The 22,124-nt window shown below is 41.6% G+C and overlaps 1 protein-coding gene across 3 annotated transcripts in view; it reads right to left on the reverse strand.

The window, feature by feature from the left end:
- LOC126194978 (medium-chain acyl-CoA ligase ACSF2, mitochondrial-like) overlaps window positions 1–22,124 on the reverse strand; it is a 452,087-nt gene that overhangs the window by 81,245 nt on the left and 348,718 nt on the right. The window contains exon 1 of one of the 3 annotated variants that reach the window (XM_049933392.1): window positions 19,722–20,186. The exons of the other annotated variants lie outside the window; for them this stretch is intronic. Within the exon in view, the coding sequence (XP_049789349.1) occupies window positions 19,722–19,723 (2 nt within the window). The 5' untranslated portion in view covers window positions 19,724–20,186. Of the gene's footprint in view, window positions 1–19,721; window positions 20,187–22,124 lie in introns of those variants that run through there. 3 annotated transcript variants of the gene reach the window in all.

Below are 22,124 nucleotides of genomic sequence, written 5' to 3' on the forward strand. Positions count from 1 at the left end.
AAGCGTACGTGATCGGCCAGCAAGTACAGGTGGTAAAGGGAAGGACTCCAGTTCGGAGAGAAGGGACCACAGGTGAACCGCTATCGTTAGCCCCGACCTGGGCCACTGATGCAGGAAATGGATTGCCGCAGGCGGGAAAAGGAGACAGTGATTTGGATGCTCAGGAGAACTATGAATGTGTTGAACATAACAGGCAAGCAGTTGTGCAAGTCTGTCTGTGCAATGGAGGGATTCCAGCCTCCACCACTATGCTGGTCACCAAACTCGTCCTAAAAGCTCCTGTCGCTGGTCGAACCCCGCAGTGGTGCACAAGGTCAAGTAAATGCAAACCTGAGGGCACTGTCGAACCATAAACAACACTCCCATAGTCAAATTGGGATTGGACAAGGGCTCTGTAGAGCCGCAGCAGCGTAGAGCAATCTGCACCCCAATTTGGAGTTGCTCAGGCAATGGAGGGCATTGAGGTGCAGTCAGCACTTCTGCTTAAGCTGACGAAGATGAGGAAGCCAAGTCAATAGAGTGTCGAAAACCAGTCCTAAGAATCGATATGTCTCCACTACAGTGAATGGATCATCATCAACATAAAGTTCTGTGTCCGAATGAACGGTACGATGCCAACAGAAGTGCATGACCACACAACTTTGCGGCTGAAAACAAACTGCCTGGCGGATGGCTCCCTGTAGGCCACGCTCACAAACACCTAAAATAGGGAGACACTCAATAGAAAGACCTGTGGGACTCCATTCTCCTGGATATGGATGGAACTATGGGAGGCACCAACTTGGACACAGAAAGTATGGGGCGATAGGAAGTTTTGGATAAAAATCTGGAGTGGGCACTAGAGACCCCACTCATATAATGTGGCAAGGATAGGACGTCCCCAGGTCATGTCGTATGCTTTACACAAGTCAAAAAAGCTGGAAATCAGGTGTTGCCATCTGCAAAAGGATGTTCGGATGGCAGACTATAGGGACACAAGATTATCAGTGGTAGAACGACCCTGGTGGAAGCCGCTCTGACATGAAGACAGTAGGCCAGGTCACTCCAGGACCCAACCCAACCGCCGACATACCATATGTTCCAGCGGCTTACACAGAACATTGGTGAGGCCTATATGGGCCGATAGCTATCCACATCAAGCAGGTTTTTACCGGGTTTGAGCACCGGGATTGAAATATAAAGACACCACCGCACCAGATCCAGTTGAAGATGACGAGAAGATGTCACTTGTAGTCATACGAGAGATGTTTAATCATCTGGCTGTGGATCCGATCAGGCCCAGGAGCTGCGTTGGGGCAATGTGCGAGGGCACTGAGAAGCTCCCACTCTGTAAATTGGGCATTTAGGATGTACTGTGACACGTAGTGAATGAGAGGACGTTCCCTTGCAGCCGCCGTTTCAGAGTGCGACAGGTTGGGGGTAATTCTCCGACGCTGAGGCTTGAGCGAAGTGCTCTGAGAAGTGCTTGCATTTGTGTCGGTAGATAACACGCCATTTAGGGTAACACCAGGAACACCTGTTGGGGTCTGGCACCTGAAAGGACATTTGATATTTGCCCAGGCTTGGGAAGGTGATGTACGGCACCCAATGATCGAGATGTATATCTCCCAACACTCCTCCTTCCGTCGTTTGATAAGATGGCGAACGCGAGCACGGAGCCATTTGAAGGCTATGAGGTGTTCCACGGATGGGTGCCGCTTATGCCACTGCAGAACTCGCCCACGTTCTTTAATTGCTTCAGCGACGACCAAGGGACTGTGTTACACCTCAGGTACCCTAAAAAGCGAGGGATCGAGTTTTCTGCCGCAGAAACAATTGTGGTAGTCACCTGCTCAACCACCACATCGATGTTACCATGTGGGGGAGATTCAACGGTGACATCAGAGGTGAAAGTTTCCCAGTCTGCCTTGTTTAAAGCCCATCTGGGTAGGTGTCCGTGGGCCTGACGCTGGGGCAGTGACCGGAAGATGGGAAGTGGTCACTACCACACAGGGCGTGGATAGATAGGAGGAGTCCTGGGCTGCAGATTGATAAATCAATGGGCGAGTAACTACCATGAGCCACACTGAAATGCATAGCGGCTCCAATATGTAAGAGGCAGAGGTCGAACTGAGATAGTCAAGTTTAGACACCCCTGCCTTAGCCAGTAAGCACAGTGCCACCCCACAAGGGGTTATGGGCGTTCAAATCTCCCAGCAGTAGGAATGGTACTCTACCATCTGGAGGAAGATATACATTGCAGACTGTTATTTCCTGTGTGGTCCTTATTTGGACAGCTATAGCTTCAAGAGGGATTTGAAGTGGCACAGTGTCACTACAGACTGAGTTTATGACAAAAATGCATACTCCACCTGACACTTTATTATAGCTTCTACGGTTCCTGTAATATCCCTTATAGCCACGGAGGGCAGGGGTCCGCATTGCCAGGAAACAGATTTCTTAGAGGGCAACACAGATAGCAGGTGTAAAGCTGAACAGTTGCTGTAGGTCAGCCAGGCTGTAGAAAAAACCGCAGCAATTCCACTGGAGGATGACGTGAGACTGGGAGCCATGGAACGTTCAATGAAATAGTTTACGCCTCAGAGTCACGTGCTGCCACTGACTTATTGCCTCAGCAGTCTATATCCGGTGAGATCTAGGTCCTCAGTGGATGCCCGAATCTCCACATCATCTGCAGACGCAGAGCTTTTAGGTAGCACTGGTGTGGGAGCCACCGCAATTACCTTGGTCTTAGGGAACTTCTTTTTGGATTTCTCTCACTGCTGCTTGGGTTTCCCTGGCTGGGAGGACTTCACTGGCTCAGTCTCCGGGACTGAGGATGAGTGTGAAGCCCTACGACCAGCTGCTTTTGGGCTCTTCAGCCACTGAGGGGTGTCATTTTTCCCACTAGCAGAAACCTGGGAAGGGAGTGACCCAAGGGACACCTTCCTAGCAAGAGAAGCAGAAGACGACTTCACTTCTCTGGCTTAGAAGTGGGGACGGACGTCCCCGATGGTTGGGGGGTTGTTTCTCCCGAAGTAGGTGGTGCAGGAGCAACAGGGAGGGAAATGCCCCCCACCATCATCAAGGGAGCAGTCTTCCAGCTATGAGAGGTAACTGAGTTTGGTGGAGCTGATTGTGCCAGAACTGTTGTAGCGGCAGGACAAGACAATGTCATACACACAGGATGCAGGCGTTCAAATTTTCTCTTAGCCTCAGTGTAGGTCAGTCGGTCCAGGGTCTTTTACTTCACGATTTTCCTTCCTTTCTGGAGAATATTGCAGTATGGCGAGCGAGGCGAATGGTGCTCTCCGCAGATGACACAGATGGGAGACGGGGCACATGGAGTATTGGGATGTGATGGGCATTCGCAATCTCAACATGTGATGCTGGAAGTACAGCGGGAAGACATATGGCCGAACTTCCAGTACTTACAGCACCACATCAGGGGAGGGATATAGGGCTTTATATCACAGTGGTAGATCATCACGTTGACCTTCTCGGGCAATGTATCACCCTCTAAGGCCAAGATAAAGGGACCAGTGGCTATCTGATTATACCTCAGATCCCGGTTGACACGCTGGACAAAATGTACACCTTACTGCTCTAAACTGGTGTGCAGCTCATCGTCGGACTGCAAAAGAAGGCCTCTGTGAAATATGATACCCTGGACCATATTTAAGCTCTTATGGGGCATGATGGTTACAGAAACACCCCCCAGCTTGTACCAAGCGAGTAATGCCTGTGACTGGGCACAGGATGCTGTTTTGATCAAGACTGACCCAGATCTCATTTTGGACAAGCCCTCCACCTCCCCAAACTTGTCCTCTAAATGCTCAACAAAAAGCTGAGGCTTCGTTGTCATGAAAGATTCCCCATCACCTTTTGAACATACAAGTTACCGGGGCGAATATGATCAGCTGCCATCCTTAGCCAGACGTTCCTCCCATCGTGTGGCCAGGGAGGGGAACGATTTGGGGTTGTATGTCTGTGCACTGAATTGAGCTCTTGAACACTTAGAGACTGTTGGTGTTTCACCACCAGCAAGAGGTGATGGACTATGTTTCATTGCGTGTCATCCACCCTGACGCCACCCACTCCAAACCAGGCACCCTCCCACCGGCGCCACCCAGCTGCAGCAAAGGCCACCCGGCAGGATGGCCATTGGCCGGAGTACCAATGCCTCAGAGGGGTGGGCATCTACCCCTTGGCATACGTGGGGAGTTAACGATGCAGGCATCAGCAGAGTGATCCCTGTGTGGTCAGGGTGCTACAACCAACAGGGTACATGGCGACCCCATCACAACGGTCTGGCTACCATGATGGATATCAGGTGCAAAGATGTCCACGGTCATCGTCGACGCAGAAAGCGACACTGCATAGTGCTTGGTGGAAAACGCACCCAGGAAGGTGTCCTCGCCCAAGAGATGGAGAATGGATGGGACTGCAATGCGATGATGAGAAAGTGGTCTAAAGATCTGAATGCACGATAGACACAATGCACCATGGGAGGTGCCATTCACCAGCTGGCTCGCTCTTTGGGAAAATTTTGAAGAATAGAGGTCAAACCCTATAGGGGACCATCACACAAGGCTGAAACGTGTGATACTCCTTTTAGTCGCCTCTTATGACAGGCAGGAATACCTCAGGCCTATTCTGATCCCCAGACCCGCAGGGGGAGGTGTACTGAGATAAAGAGGACGAGTTTGTGACAGCAGGTACCTGATGTATCATGGACATCAATCCACAGCAGGACCATTGCCTCCTGCAGTGGCACCACCACCACCACCACCACCACCACCACCACCACCACCACCACCACCACAAGGGACCTACTTTGAAGGGGATTATGGTCCCAACCTCGTCAGGTATTTGAAATATTTTTTCTGGCCAAAGGTCGGATAATTTTTAGACAGGCCTCGTACATTTTACTTAGTGTGTGTGAAAAGTAATGTCACTGATTTCATCCCCAAACTTTTTTTTCAAATAATGATATCGTCCCCTTCAGCAGCTATACATTGGCGGAGTCACTATTCCGATTCTTGGAAGCAGTGCTGAAAGGCTTGAGATGGTGGGGCCTTTGCCATTTTGTCTCAGGATCATATTCATAAAATTATGATTCATCACCTGTGATCACACAATCGAACCACTCATGGTCACTGACAATCCTCTGAAGATTATCAATGCACACCTTTCTTCGATTGTCGTCCTGCTCAATTGTGAGGTTTTGCGCCACCATTTCAGCCAAACCTTTTGCTTGTGCAAATCTTCGGTCAATATTTGATGTGTAGTGAAAGCGTTTAACCAGTGACCCATAATCCTTATTGTTAAACTTTGATATGATCTCACAAGAGCACACATATGTTCGACATTTTTATTTTTTCTTGAAATTTAAAGTCTCCCTGAGCAAGGTTCATCATCAACATGTTCTCTGCCTTCCAAAAATGATTTGTGCCTGCAAAAAACTTCTGTTCTTGATGAGGAATGTTCCCATAGGCCTGTTTCAACTTTTCAGAGGTTTCCCCAAGTTTAACACAAAACTTGATGACATAATGTCACTCTAAATTCCACAGTTTCATTTTTGTAACAATAAAAACACAGTTTCACTGATGGCATTCTCAGAAATCATGTGATGGCCGTATGGAGCTGAAACTCAAGACTGAGCATCTGGAAGGAATGAACACACTACTCTACACAAGTAGAAAAACACAGCATTGGCAGATCACTCACGTCTATGGCAACCCACCTGTCATGTGTGCCTCCTGGATCATTCCACATTAGTATCACCAGCCCTCTGTAACTTTAAATTCTTTGGATGCTGGAAAGGAACTCTTGTGTGGTGCTAGAATTTTGTATGTTACAAATATGAAGCTTCGTTAACCATGCGGATCACGACAAAGGGACAACCTCTTATGGAAAAAAGTGAACATTAACAGGAGATACATTCTGAAGCGACATGGTAAGTTTGCAGTGAAAGTCACAACTAACAACAAGAAAACATGTTTGTCCAAAATGTGTAACTGTTTTCAAAAGAAAATAGAGAACTTTTGAGTGTGTGTTTCATATTTGTAAAGATCTGTAGGAAGTGGCCAAGACCTTTTTAATGAGAGGAAACACCTGTATCAAGATATTCAACCCCCAAACATGCCAACAGTCTCACTTGATGAATGTTCATTACTCACAGAAATGCATGGGGCTCTGAATGGTGCTTTAGCTTCTATAAATACTATGGATATGAGCATTTTTTAGCTCCTGTTAGTACTTTAAGGAGACTGGGCCAGTCGTGAAAAAACTGTCAATATAACGGAAACAATTAGTCTGTTTGTGCTGTACTGAGATATCAAAAAGGACAAGTTTGTGACAGCTGGTACTTGATGTACCGTAAACATCAGCCCACAGCAGGAACATTGCCTCCTGGAGGGGCACCACCACCACCACCACCACCACCACCACCACCCCCCAGGAAGAGGGATGCATTCTTAAGTAACCGTGCACAAGCAGAAGTTGTTGACTGCAAGTTGTGAGTCAATCTGAGTCTCGCTAGGGCATTTCTGCAGAATGTTTGTCATACTTTCATGTTGTTTTGTCTTGATTGACAAGTTTTTAATGTACTCTTATTTCCACTGCTTCTTTGATGACCATATCCCAAAATCTATTGGCACAACACAGCAACACTGTCTGCTCAGAAACAAACATGTCCTTCGTTGATGCTGTGCTCTGCCATTGCAGACTCGTCGGTTTGGCCACAGTAACAACTGATGCTGCAGCTGCCATAGCCCTTAGCCTTAGCTGCTCTTTGGCTACCATATCAATTGTAACTATTCAAATGGTTTTTATGTTGTGTTTCTCAATTATCCAGACAATCTTGGCTCTTGGATGTCCTATGTATGGAAGGTATGCAAGGTGCTTTGCTGCTTCTTCTTCTTCTTGCTTGGCTGGAGAGTCCCTCTTATTTGTTTCCTCGTGAAAGGTTTGGCACACCTGCTGCAACTCAGTAGGCAGACTTTCCCTGTCATATATTTCTTATGTTCTGTATATCACAGTTGGGAACATAGATTTTTCATTGTGTTGGATGGAGGCAGCTATTGCTGTTTAGGTACAGATTTGTGAATATGGAACGTCCTAATATGCAATCAGGGTCTTTCATTATTAAAAAGTCCAGGAATTGTAGGCATCTATTTTCTTACCACTCCATGGTGGTCCTGATGATGATGTGGATCTTTCTGCTTACAAAGAGTAACATTTCAGATTATGTAAGCAGTCAACATGAAAACTTATCTCCTACACTAACAATCTCGAATATGAATGGAGAAACTTTTAGAGTATTGCACAATACACTTCAAACAATTACATGCTTAGTGCAATTGTACAGGATAGATAAGATACTGATTTGTCAGTCACATTAAAAAGCTGCTACAAAAGCAAAGAGGTTCACTGTGAATTTAAATGTAGCAGAAGCCTCGCAGACAAACTCAATTAAACCACAACTAGCATGATGAGAATCATACATTTAGTTCTCAATGAATGCAAAAGTCTAATTCTATCTGCCAAATTCTAAGAATTTTAGGTCTCATATTAAATCAGTGTGACTGTAATGGCATCGAAGCGGAGGATGACACAAGAAAGGCTGAATGTTGGATGTATTTTTCCAAAACTATTTCACTGAGGAAATTCACTCTGTAGTCCCTCCTTTAAACTGTTGCACGAACATCAAAATGACATATCAAAGTAAGTGACTATAGGATAAAAAAATCAACTGCAATCACTGAGCAGAAGAAAGGCCACAGAATCTGACCGGATACCAAAATGATTATACACACAGTATGCAGCAGAATCCACTCCTCTTCTTGCAGCAGTGTACTGTGGATCACTGGAGGAGCAAAGTGCTAAGCAGAAGAAAGCATACTGGTAGGTCATTTCTGTTTTCAACAAGAGTCATCGAACAGATGCACAAACTATAGGCCTATATCTGTTGCATCTGTCTGGTGTAGAATTTTGAAACATATTTTATGTTGACATACTATGACATTTCTGGAAGCTAAAAATCATCTTTGCTGGAATCAGCACGGGTTCTGCAAACAACAATCATGTGACACCCAGCTCACTCTGTCCCCAACACCCAGAAAGCAGTAGATACTGGCACCTAGGCTGGTGCCATGTTCCTCGACTTCTGGGCGGCATTCAATACAGTTCCACTGTGCCATCTAATCAACAAAATATGAGTGTATGGAATATCAGATCCGTTGTGAGATTGGGCTAAAGAGTTTGCAGCAAACCGAACACAGCTCGTCATTCTCAGAGATATAACTTTTAGTCATGAAAATAATGTAGCTTGCGGAGTGTAGATCTAGATTTTTATTGCAAACCGTAACGACTGTACAGGGGCAAATCCAGGATTTTGGTTTTGGGGTGAAGCGGAGGGGTGGTTGAAGTCAGAAGTATCACCCTCATAGAGGCATCAAAATTTACTTGTGTGAACAGTGTTTCATTAGCCGAAGTCTGTCATTATACAGTGATGAGTACCAAAAAGTCACACAGTTTTATACAGTTCTACAGAATCCTCTTTAAACTATAATATATCGTGCTGCATTCAGTTTAAAAATCTGAAAAAAATACAACTTACCCACAAAAATGTGGTAGTTTATTATGGTATATATATATATATCTTTACACTTCACTTTAAATTGTTTCTCTTGAAAAATGTAAATTTGTTATTGTTCCCTACACCCAAAACTATACTTACTTTCAAGGAGGACCATTAATGCAACGTGTATGTGTGTGTGTGTGTGTGTGTGTGTGTGTGTGTGTGTGTTTGTGTGTGTGTGTAGTAATTATTCTAACCTTATCATTATGATCCCTGTGTGAGCAGTATTATAGAGGTTGTAGTATATCCCTAGGTCACTTCTTTAAACTCTTTTCACAGACTTTCTCAGAACAGGTTACACCTGTCTTCAGGAGTCTTGCCATTTTAGTTCCTCCAGTATCTCTGACACTCTCCCATGGATTAAACAAACCTGTGACCATTTGTGCTGCCCTTCTCCGTATACATTCAGTATCCCCCCTTTAGTTGTATCCAGTACAGGTCCCACAAACGTCAACAATATTCCAGGATGTGTTGCACAAGTTATTTGTAAGCAGTCTCTTTGGTAGACTGATAGCACTTTCCCAGTATTCTACCAATAAACCGGAGTCTAACATCAGCTTTACACATGACAATCTACTTCATGATTCCATTTCATATCCCTACGAAGTGTTACACCGAGGTATTTGTATGAGTTGGCCAATTCCAACAGAGATTCATTGATATTTTAGTCGTAGGATAGTACATTTTCCATTTCGTGAAGTGCAAAATTTTACATTTCTTAACATTTAGAACAAGCTGCCAATCTCTGCACCACTTTGCAATCTTATCAAGATGCAGCTTCTCTCAGATAGTACTTCAGATTACCCCATCATCTACAAAAAGTCTGATTTTACTCTTAATATTGTTTGCAAGGTTGTTAATATACATGAACACCAAGGGCCCCAATACACTTTCCTGGGGCAGACTAAGTTACTCCTCCATCTGGTGACTCTTCATCCTAGATAACATGCTTTGTCCTCTCTGCCAAAAAGTCCTCAATCCATTCACATATTTCACTTGATACTCCATACGATTGTACTTTTGACAATATGTGTAGGTGCAGTACTGAGTCAAATGCTTTTCGGAAATCAAGAAACACTGCACCTATCTGGTTGGCTTGATCCAAAGCTTTCAGCATGTTATGTGAGAAAAGCACGAGTTGGGTTTCACATGATCAATGTTTCCAAAAACCATGATGGTTGGCATTGAGGTAGTCATTCTGTTCAAGACATCTCATTATGTTTGAGCTCAGAATATGTTTTAAGAGTCTTCAACAAATCAACATCAAGGATATCTGATGGTAGTTTTGTGGATCACTTTTACTACCTTCTTGTACATGGATGTGACCTGCACCTTTTCTTTTTGAATTGGGCACAGTATTTTGTTCAAGGGATCTACAACAGAACCTAGTGAAAGAGGGCTAACTCAGCCGCAAATTCAGTATAAAATCTGACAGGTATTCCACTGGGGCCTGGAGCTTTGCTCAATTTTTAATGATTTCAGGTGTTTCTCAACACCACTGACACTAATACTTCTTTCATTCATATTTTCAATGGTACAAGGATTAAATTGGGGAAATTCTCCAGGGGGGTGGGGGGGTGTCCTTTGTAAAGGTACATTTGAAAACAGAGTTAAGCATTTTAGCTTCTGTCTTACTCATTAGGGACTGGACACTAACTTTGGTGCCACTAACAGCCTTTACATATGACCAGAATTTCTTTGGGTTTTGTGAAAGATCACTTTACAATATTCTACTATGGTAGCCATTGAAGGTATCAAGCATTGCTCTCTTGACAGTCAAACAAGTTTCATCCAGCACCTCTTTATCTATAGCCCTACACTTTGTCTTACCTATTAAGCAGTACTGTTTCTTTAGAGTTAAAGTATACCATGGAGGTTCCCTCCCATAATGAACTCTTCTACTGGGTATGTATCTATCCAGTGTGTGGCCAACTATCCTTTTAAACTATTCTTTAAATTAGTATTATATTAATACCTTCAGCTGCTAATGGGTGATGATATATATCAATGAGGATAGGTGAAAATGTGTGCCCCGACCGGGCCTCAAACCTGGGATCGCCTGCTTACATGGCAGACGCTCTATCCATCTGCGCAACTGAGGGCACAGAGGATAGAGCGACTGCAGGGACTATCTCGCACACACCTCCTGCGAGACCTACATTCTCACCTTGTACGTCCACACATTACATTCGTAGTGCTCCATCCCAACACACTCATTACTCGTGGAAGACATTCTTACCAAGTCCCGTAAGAGTTCGGGGAATATGTGTGCATCCGCACAGAAGATGGCTGCAGGTCGGACATGTCCGAAAGGACAGACACCATATCCATATATGTATATAGTTCTAGCAACACCGGCCATGACCTCCTCCTGTGCGGATGCACACATATTCCTCGAACTCTTCTGGGACTTGGTAAGAATGTCTTCTACGAGTAATGAGTGTGTTGGAGTGGGACACTACAAATGTAGTGTGTGGACATACAAGGTGAGAATGTAGGTCTCGTGGGAAGCGTGCGCAAAATAGTCCCTGCAGTCGCTCTCTCCTGTGTGCCCTAGGTGGCTCAGATGGATAGAGCATCTGCTATGTAAGCAGGAGATCCCAGGTTCAAGTCCCGGTCGGGGCACACATTTTCACCTGTCCCCGTTGGTATATATCAACACCCGTTAGAATTATATTAATACCTTCAGCTGCTAATTTCGTTCTAGACGGCTGCAGGTCATCAATAGTGTGTGTTCTTTCGGACATGTTCGAAAGAACAGACACATCCATATCCGTAAATGTATATCCACCATATCCATATTTGTATATTCTTTAACTCTACACGCTCCTGGCCTGTGCAGAAAGTTGCAAGTTCCTCATCGAGATATGCGATCGATTTTTTATCTAATTTACTGAACATATATACATATTTCTGCTTGTTTTAGTTGCCCTTTGTACTTCGGTAATCATTGTTGTCACAACCACATCATGGTCATTGATACAGATTTCAATGTGGACATCCTCAAAGAGGTCAGGTCTATTTGTTGCCATTACATCCAATACATTTCCATCATGAGATGGACTCCTAACTATCCGTTCTTGGCAGTTTTCTGAGAAGCCATTTAGTAAAGTTTCACAGGATATGTTGTCATCACAACTAAGATGTAATTTTCTCAATTAATTAAAAGCATCCACCAATGATTACAGTATGATTGGGGAACTTATGTACAAATGAACTAAGGTTTCCTCTAAAGTTTTTGGTTACATCAAGAGATGAGTCAGACAGTCCCAATTTTTGTGGATTTGAGTTTTTTTCTCCCTGCTGCAATAATCATTTTGATACACACTTAAATTTTCACCAAAAATCTCACTGCAATCAATTTTGGGTTTCAACTAGCTTACTGTACCTAGTACTACACAGGCTTCACTGCTTTTCATGAGTGCTTCAACTCTTGGCACACCATTGTGAATGCTTCAGCAGTTTACCATTAGAATTTTAATGCTCTCACCTGTTTTGACGCATTAACACCTACCACGAATAGCAGCCTCGGATGTGCAGTGCACACCTGACCTATTTAGGGGGACCCTACAGTTGTCAAGCCCTATGGCACAAATCCGGCAAGACGCAGCCTAGCTTGTCACATAACTTTCGAAGTCTCTCATTCAGTACTTCTACTCAACTCAGAATCAAAAGGGCCACAATCAGTTCTGGAGAAAATTCTTGATGTTAATTGTAGTTGTTAGCAAACTTGAAAACCGAGTTAATTTACAATAAATGCAGATAACATAAGGCTACTCCTAAGATAAAAGTAGATTTAACACAAAATGCTACTAAATCTGCTACAGAAGCTAAATCACAAATCCCAATTTGTTACAAATTGCTCATGTTGTTGTTGTTGTTGTTGTTGTTGTTGTTGTCTTCAGTCCTGAGACTGGTTTGATGCAGCTCTCCATGCTACCCTATCCTGTGCAAGCTGCTTCATCTCCCAGTACTTACTGCGACCTACATCCTTATGAATCTGCTTAGTGTATTCATCTCTTGGTCTCCCTTTACGATTTTTTACCCTCCACGCTGCCCTCCAATGCTAAATATGTGATCCCTTGATGCCTCAGAACATGTCCTACCAACCGGTCCCTTCTTCTTGTCAATTTGTGCCACAAACTGCTCTTCTCCCTAATTCAATTAAATACCTCCTCATTAGTTATGTGATCTACCCATCTAATCTTCAGCATTCTTCTATAGCACCACATTTTGAAAGCTTCTATTCTCTTCTTGTCCAAACTATTTATCGTCCATGTTTCATTTCCATACATGGCTACACTCCATACAAATACTTTCAGAAACGACTTCCTGACACTTAAATCTATACTCGATGTTAACAAATTTCTCTTCTTCAGAAACGCTTTCCTTGCCATTGCCAGTATACATTTTATATCCTCTCTACTTCGACCATCATCAGTTATTTTGCTTCCCAAATAACAAAACTCCTTTACTACTTTAAGCGTCTCATTTCCTAATCTAATTCCCTCAGCATCACCCAACTTAATTTGACTACATTCCATTATCCTCGTTTTGCTTTTGTTGATGTTCATCTTAAATCCTCCTTTCAAGACACTGTCCATTCCGTTCAATTGCTCTTCCAAGTCCTTTGCTGTCTCTGAGGTTCGCCGATGACATTGTAATTCTGTCAAAGTTTTTATTTCTTCTCCATGAATTTTAATACCTACTCCGAATTTTTCTTTTGTTTCCTTTACTGCTTGCTCAATATACAGATTGAATAACATCGTGGAGAGGTTACAACCCTGTCTCACTCCCTCCCTTTCATGCCCCTCGACTCATAACTGCCATCTGGTTTCTGTACAAATTGTAAATAGCCTTTCGCTCCATGTATTTTACCCCTGCCACCTTCAGAGTTTGAAAGAGTATTCCAGTCAACATTGTCAAAAGCTTTCTCTAAGTCTACAAATGCTAGAAATGTAGGTTTGTCTTTCCTTAATCTTTCTTCTAAGATAAGTCGTAGGATCAATATTGCCTCACGTGTTCCAACATTTCTGCGGAATCCAAACTGATCTTCGCCGAGGTCGTCTTCTACCAGTTTTTCCATTCATCTGTAAAGAATACGCATTAGTATTTTGCAGCTGTGACTTATTAAACTGATAGTTCGGTAATTTTCACATCTGTCAACACCTGCTTTCTTTGGGATTGGAATTATTATATTCTTCTTGAAGTCTGAGGGTATTTCGCCCGTCTCATACATCTTGCTCACCAGATGGTAGAGTTTTGTCAGGACTTGCTCTGCCAAGGCCGTCAGTAGTTCCAATGGAATGTTGTCTACTCCCGGGGCCTTGTTTCGACTCAGGTCTTTCAGTGCTCTGTCAAACTGTTCACGCAGCATCATATCTCCCATTTCATCTTCTTCTACACCCTCTTCCATTTCCAGAATATTGTCGTCGAGTACATCGCCCTTGTATAGACCCTCTATATACTCCTTCCACCTTTCTGCATTCCCTTCTTTGCTTAGAACTGCGTTTCCATCTGAGCTCTTGATATTCATGCAAGTGTTTCTCGTCTCTCCAAAGGTCTCCAATTTTCCTGTAGGCAGTATCTATCTTACCCCTAGTGAGATAAGCCTCTACATCCTTACATTTGTCCTCTAGCCATCCCTGCTTAGCCATTTTGCACTTCCTGTCGATCTTATTTTTGAGACTTTTGCATTCCCCTTTGCCTGCTTCATTTACTGTGTTTTTATATTTTCTCCTTTCATCAATTAAATTCAATATTTCTTCTGTTACCCAAGGATTTCTACTAGCCCTCGTCTTTTTACCTACTTGATCTGCTGCCTTCACTACTTCATCCCTCAGAGCTACCCATTCTTCTTCTCCTGTATTTCTTTCCCCCATTCCTGTCAATTGTTCCCTTATGCTCTCCCTGAAACTCTGTACAACCTCTGGTTTAGTCAGTTTATCCAGGTCCCATCTCCTTAAATTCACACCTTTTTGCAGTTTCTTCAGTTTTAATCTACAGTTCATAACCAATAGATTGTGGTCAGAGTCCACATCTGCCCCTGGAAATGTCCTACAATTTAAAACCTGGTTCCTAAATCTCTGTCTTTGCATTATATAATCTATCTGATACCTTTTAGTATCTCTGGGATTCTTCCATGTATACAACCTTCTTTTATGATTCTTGAACCAAGTGTTAGCTATGATTAAGTTATGCTCTGTGCAAAATTCTAACACATGGCTTCCTCTTTCATTTCTGTCCCCCAATCGATATTCACTTACTATGTTTCCTTCTCTCCCTTTTCCTACACTCTAATTCCAGTCACCCATGACTATTAAATTGTTGTCTCCCTTCACTATCTGAATAATTTCTTTTATTTCATCATACATTTCTTCAATTTCTTCGTCATCTGCAGAGCTAGTTGGCATATAAACTTGTACTACTGTAGTAGGTGTGGGCTTCGTATCTATCTTGGCCACAATAATGCGTTCACTATGCTGTTTGTAGTAGCTTACCCGCATTCCTATTTTCCTATTCATTATTAAACCTACTTCTGCATTACCCCTATTTGATTTTGTATATATGACCCTGTATTCACCTGACCAAAAGTCTTGTTCCTCCTGCCACCAAACTTCACTAATTCCCACTATATCTAACTTCAACCTATCCATTTCCCTTTTTAAATTTTCTAACCTACCTGCCCGATTAAGGGATCTGACATTCCACGCTCCGATCCGTAGAATGCCAGTTTTCTTTTTTCTGATAACAACGTCCTCTTGAGTAGTCACCGCCCGGAGATCCGAATGGGGGACTATTTTACCTCTGGAATATTTTACCCGAGAGGACGCCATCATCATTTAACCATACAGTAAAGCTGCATGCCCTCGGGAAAAAATACGGGTGTAGTTTCCCCTTGCTTTCAGCCGTTCGCAGTACCAGCACAGCAAGGCCGTTTTGGTTAGTGTTGCAAGGCCAGATCAGTCAATCATTCAGACTGTTGCCCCTGCAACTACTGAAAAGGCTGCTGCCCCTCTTCAGGAACCACACGTTTGTCTGGCCTCTCAACAGATACCCCTCCGTTGTGGTTGCACCTACGGTATGGCCATCTGTATCGCTGAGGCACGCAAGCCTCCCCACCAACGGCAAGGTCCATGGTTCATGGGGGTAGGAAATTGCTCATAGATTATACAAAGGATAATGTTAGCTTCTGAAAATTCTCAAAAGACCATGTTTAATTGCATTATTACATTATGAAATTCAGGTGTGATGTATACTTTGGTTGAACTGTGAACCACAAATGCTGATTTGCAGTGAATTTAAATTCCTATCCAAAACACTCTTACCACTAACTTATGAAAATATATTTTTGTAAGTGCCCAAAAATTCTGAAACTAACATATTTTTCACATAATTGTACAATTAAATTATTGTTCTGAACAAGGATAGAGGCCTTCTGTCCTTAAAATTTAAGAGAGCACAATTTAGTTTAATCCTACAGTTTATGATAACAATACTAATTTAGTGTGACACTTGCGTATGTTCGAGATCTCAAATAAATTGCAATTCAAACGGATATTGATTCAATCAATGACAGAATATGCAGAAGAAGCGACACGAACAGTAAAATATGCATATATAGAACTTTAAATCCAGACACGATCTTGTACAAGTGGTCTTTCACAAGGGAAAATTTCTATATTGGCTTTTATATACAAACAAACATGCGTATTGCGCAGATTTTTCACTTAGCTAATTTAGTACCACAAAACAAACCAGGAAGGACAGCAAGAGTGAAGTTTCCTACAATTACTGCAGCAACAGCAATGACTCCAACAGCTCAATCACCAGTAAATGTGCCAACTATAGCAATGGCACACAGGAGCATCAGCCACAGTAAGTGCTAACTTAAGGCCATGAGGGCCTGCAACAGAGGAGGATTTTTGCTATGCCCCTAAAAAAGATCAGACTTGACAACTTAAGTTGAAGTTCAAACATACAGTAATGCTATAAATAAATCCAAACATACAGTTTTAATTAATGAGACAGTGCCAGAATTCTCTCGTGGAAATGCATTGTTTGGCGAGAAACATGACTCTGCCCCAAAACACTATTTTCCTACTGTACAGCGTTTTAAGAGTAAGCTGAATGAGCTAGAACTTTTAACGAGCATGAACAGTGAACTGTCAGATGCCAAAATACTGGGTATTTTGGAACATTACAGGACACCTCTCCGGACAATCATTTGTGCTACCACAATTCAAACTAGTGCACCACTTTTGAAGGAAAGTCTCCAGTGGTGGAGGAAGCTGTATATTTGTAAAATACAGTGTTACAGCTTCACCACTGGACATATGCAACTCTCACTCTACAGAGAAAGACACGGAATTGTCAGGTGTTGAAATCAAAGATATCACTGTTACGTAATATCAGTTTATACATCTCCTTCAGGCAGCTTGTGCTCCTTTTATAGAAATTTCATACCAGTATTACAAAAAGTGGTACAGAGGAACCCTTGCAGAGTCATAATCTGTGGCGATTTTAATATCAATTTCCTTATAGAAGGTGACGACCAGCGTAATATTTAACATTTCATGAACTGTTACAACCCTGATATGAAGTGTACATCCCCAACTAGGGTAACCAACCAAAGTGTAAATGCTCTTGACCAAGTAGCTAGCAACATAGATTGTTCTGTAAATCTAGGATTTTCTGACCATAATGCATGAGTATACAGCCAGTCTTTCTAGGAAGTAAAAAAACAAGAGAATTACAAAGCACAAATTTTTGTCACAGCAATGTCCTTAATTTTTTGTGTCAAATGCAGAGAGGAAACTAGGCAAAGTGCTTCACTGCATACAAAAAAATATTTAGAAATGTGGTGAATGCTGCTAAAAAACTACACAATGACACCGTTCTAATGTCTTCACACAATAAAAGCAAATGCATGTGCCAAATAATTAATGCAAAAATGGGTAGTGATAGGAATAGTGTTAGTGACATTAATGCAACATAGATTACTGACCAAGAGGAAGTAGCTTAGGAATGTAACTCCTACTTTATTGAAACTGTAGAAAAATTAACAGAACATCTAAAAAGTAATTACCCCCTCAACCGTTTCTTAATACCTTCACCAAGACAATGTTCTTATCACCAACATCGGGAGCACAGAGAGAAAATATAATTCATAATAAAATAAACAAAAAAATCATCAGCAGGAGAAGATATGATCCCTTTGTTCTTTCTACACCATTGCAGCAAACTTATTAGTAAGCCACTTTTTCTTGTAATAAATGCTTCATTTTCAGATGCAATATTCCCAAGGAGACTTAAAATAGCAAAAGACATACCCATACATAAAAAGTGATCTAAAGAAGATCCTAGCATCTACTGTCCAGTTGCAGTGCTGTCTGTATTCAGCGAAATATTTGAATACGCAATGGCTGCCAGACTAAAATCATTTATTGGAAAATACAACATTCTTTCTTCTGCTCAGTATGGTTTCCAAGAAACTAAAACCGCTACTGATGCAATAGATTAATTTCTTGATACAACTCTACATCTAGTTGACAAGAAATACCCAACCATAGGTGTCTTTCTTGACATCACAGGGGCTTTTGACTTGGAAAATCACACACCACTTTAGCAAAAGTTGGATTATTATGGGGGTAAGGAGAACTACCGGTACCCATGGCTGGCTCAGCAGCAAAGACTGAGCACAGTATGTTCAAATAAATAAAGTCAATTGATCACAAATTCTAAATGGGCTGCAGTCATCTACACGAGTCATAAAACAGTGCTCTGTTCTAGGTCGCTCATTATTTCTACTTGATATAAATGTGCTCCCTTCCACCTTACCCACTAATAAGGCATCTCTCTTTGCTGATACTAATATCCTTATATCAAATGCAGATGAATCTCTTCAGTCAGCAGTTAATAGAAATACAACCCAACTAGACTCATAGCTTGCAACAAATAGACTACTCCTACATGCAAAAAAAGGCAGTATGCCTAATTTCCATACCATTCAGAACAGAACTCCTCAGGTTCAAACAGTAACACTAAGTGGCAGCAATGTAGAATTTGTCAATGAATCAAAATTCTTAGGGACTGGTGTCACTGATACATTCACATGGAACAAACAGGTTGACACGATTAATGCCAGGCCAAGCAAACTTGGTTTTGTGATCCACTCAGTGAGGGACAAGTTAAATAATGCCAGCACATTGACACATATGTATTATGGTATTATGTTCTTTTCCATTCAGTACTATGCTATGGAATTACTTTTTGGGGTTACAGTACTAAATCAACTTATTTACAATTAAAAAAAAAAAAGCAATCAGAATAATCCTGTACAAAAATCAAAGAGAAACATGTTAACCACTCTTTAAAAACTAAACATACTGCCTCTCTCTAGCCAATATACATTTGAATTTCTGTTTTATTAAGCGAATCATCAATGACTGCACAGGAATCCAGACAGTCACCATCATGACACGTAAAAAAAAGACTAGTTCTCCATTCTACTAAACTGTAAAGGAACAGCATTAAATATATGGGAATCAACGATACAACCATCTCCCAAAAGCAGTAGAAAGTATTCAAGAATCAACAAAATTTAAAAACATTAAGAGCATGCCTAAGAAAGCACTGCCTTTACAGCATACAAGACTTTCTTCAATGTTATCTAATCATAAATTAAATTTTAGATTTTATGTTTCAAAATCAAACTTTTCCATTAGAAATAACCAATTGTCCATTAATTAAATTTGCTGTCTGATTATGAGCAGCATTATTATTTGAACTTATTCTTATGAATACATAAATGACACATCTCCAGTGAGATGTAAACTATAAGAAATAATGCTATGTCTATACATGTTCTCATATTATTTGTTTGATTTGGTCCATATCATATTGTACGGTTCTGTACACTTAATGATTAAGTTGACCAATAAATATACGAGTACTTTTATACTGGTGTGACGAAACACACTACACCATACGTTCTCGATCAAAATCGCTAAAACTGGAGCACCAATAAAGCCCTTCTGCCTCTTGCTGCTAACAATGCAACAGCCTATGTAAGATAACGTAAGAAAAACGTAATTACATTTTATGGGGAAAGTAAACTATACGGTGAATACTTTACACACTGTCTCAAATATGTACTTGTGTTGTGCCCCAACATTCGCAATTAAGAAAAACTTGTTTTTTGTTTTAATCACCTGTCTTCAGACTGGTTTCATGCGGGCTGCCTCGCACTTTGAACCTAAGTCCTCGCTTATTTTTTGGATGTATTCGACTTATTTCCTTCTTCTTGTTAGAATATTCCTTTTTTCGCTGATTCAGGAGAGTACCTCCTCCGTCCCTATCAGTCCACCTAATTTTCAACATTCTTCTGCGTTAATGGTAGAATGTTGTTGTTCTTGTCAGAATATTCCTTCTTCGCTGATTCTGCAGAGAACCTCCTCCGTTCGTATCAGTCCACCTAATTTTCAACATTCTTCTGCTAAGTGGGGCAATGTTACTGTTATAGTCGCGACACTTTGCCTCGAAGGTACAGGAAAGCCTGTCTAGTGTCTACTAGTGGTGGGCAGGAAATCGCGTATCTGTTAGAAATCGCAGTGACTGAGAAGTCACAGATATCACAGTAGCAACTTTACAAAATCTAACTGCGATTTCAGTCACAGTTAGCAGTCGCAAGTAGTATTTCACATTCAAAGACGTGAGCCATCTATTGGTCGAATTTAGCACTGCTTTCTGCGATTTCAGTGACAAGTCGCAACTAAGAGTCACAAGTAGCAACTAAAAAGCGCGGTTAACAGTGGCATCTGTTGGCCGAAGTTCGTACTACGTCCATCTCTGCAGTACGCTATGGAGTCTAACTGCGATTTCCGTGACAAGTCGCAACTAAGAGTCGCAAGTAGCAACTAAAAAGCGCAGTTAGCACTGCCATCTGTTGAGCAAAGTTCATACTACGCTATTCGCTACCGAGTCAAACTGCGATTTCTGTGACAAATCGCAACTAAGAGTCGCAAGTAGCAACTAAAAAGCGCAGTTAACATACTTTTCCTAGTGTCATCTGTTGACCGACGTACGTACTTCGTTATGAGAGCCTTGTGCCTCACGAGATCGATGTGCTGTGTGTGCATATGAAGGGCTTATTTCAATAGTGGTACAAGTCCATTTTTGTTAATTTTGAGATATAGAGTCGTAAAGTTACATGAGCGCTGAAAAATCTGCAGTTGAGATACCAGAAATATTCAAGCATATGGCTTCTTGCTAGAGATGAACCTTTATTTATGTTTGTTTGGATCACTAATTTCAGAAGCATTATAGACAGAAAAGTGGAGGTAATGGACTTGTACCACTATTGAAATAAGCCTTTCATATTATATGACGACATGCACATTCAGCATCAGTTATGGTTGGTCAAATACTGCTGTGACTCTGAATGTATTATATTAATAAGAAGCAACATTGCCGTTTTCTCCTGAAAATATCAAGTAACGTAACAAATGTGTTTGATTCTGCTTCCAATATGACAGTTTTGGTTAATACTCCACATGCCTACAGGACTTTGCAATGTTAACACAGCAGAACTCAGACATCTGTATAAGTGTAGAGAAATGAAAACAGTCATATGAATGCCTCACTTTTGTTACGACACAGTTCAAGACTCGGGAGAAAAGTTTTACACCTGGTGTTCTACATGGCAACTTCACACACAAGAACTTTTTGCCGACACTACTACCACCTACATAAGTAAGCTTTTCCTGTGTTACTTTCAAGTAATGCACTTAAGCTATTCCTGATTTAACTGGAAGATCTGTACTTCCCACTTTCATATCAACAGCCTCAAAATGCATATTGTAGACTTCGGGATATGTTACAGGTCAGTGTCACACCAAGATTGCGGAGAAAGGGGTCGGGGGGGGGGGGCATGTCGCTCTCCAACAAGTGTTTACCAATAAGTAAGTGGCGGAAAATTATGGGTATAGGACAGCTTAAACATGTGGAAAATGAGATTTTTATTATTCACTCACTGTATTTGACATTTATTATTCCTTTAAAATCGCACAACAACTTCGATAAAACACAGCTTAATCATTAACACACTTATTTCACAATTGTTTCACTTTTAAACTGCAAATCCTCTAAGAGCTGTCTTGAATCTTCACGAGTCCCTCCCAACAGCCTTGATGTGGATAGATACGTACAGCAACCAGTAATCAGAGTCAGAACTGTGTCTGCAAAAACACAAGGATTATTAAACAATTTTTGCTGTCATTAATTACTAGAAGTATAATTGACAGAGTAGATTGCTAATATTTGCTATAATGAATATCACATTTGCAAGAACGATCTCACTGAAGTAATTAAGTCCATCGAAACGCTTAGAAACTAACCTATCGTCTGACGAAAACGGTCTAAAGATGCAGTGGCAATTTCTTCAGATCTGTTGACAATGATATTTTGAGTTATCACTTTACTGAGTGACTGAAATGTAGTT

This window comes from Schistocerca nitens, chromosome 7 (genome assembly GCF_023898315.1).
Source record: "Schistocerca nitens isolate TAMUIC-IGC-003100 chromosome 7, iqSchNite1.1, whole genome shotgun sequence".
NCBI lineage: Eukaryota > Metazoa > Arthropoda > Insecta > Orthoptera > Acrididae > Schistocerca > Schistocerca nitens.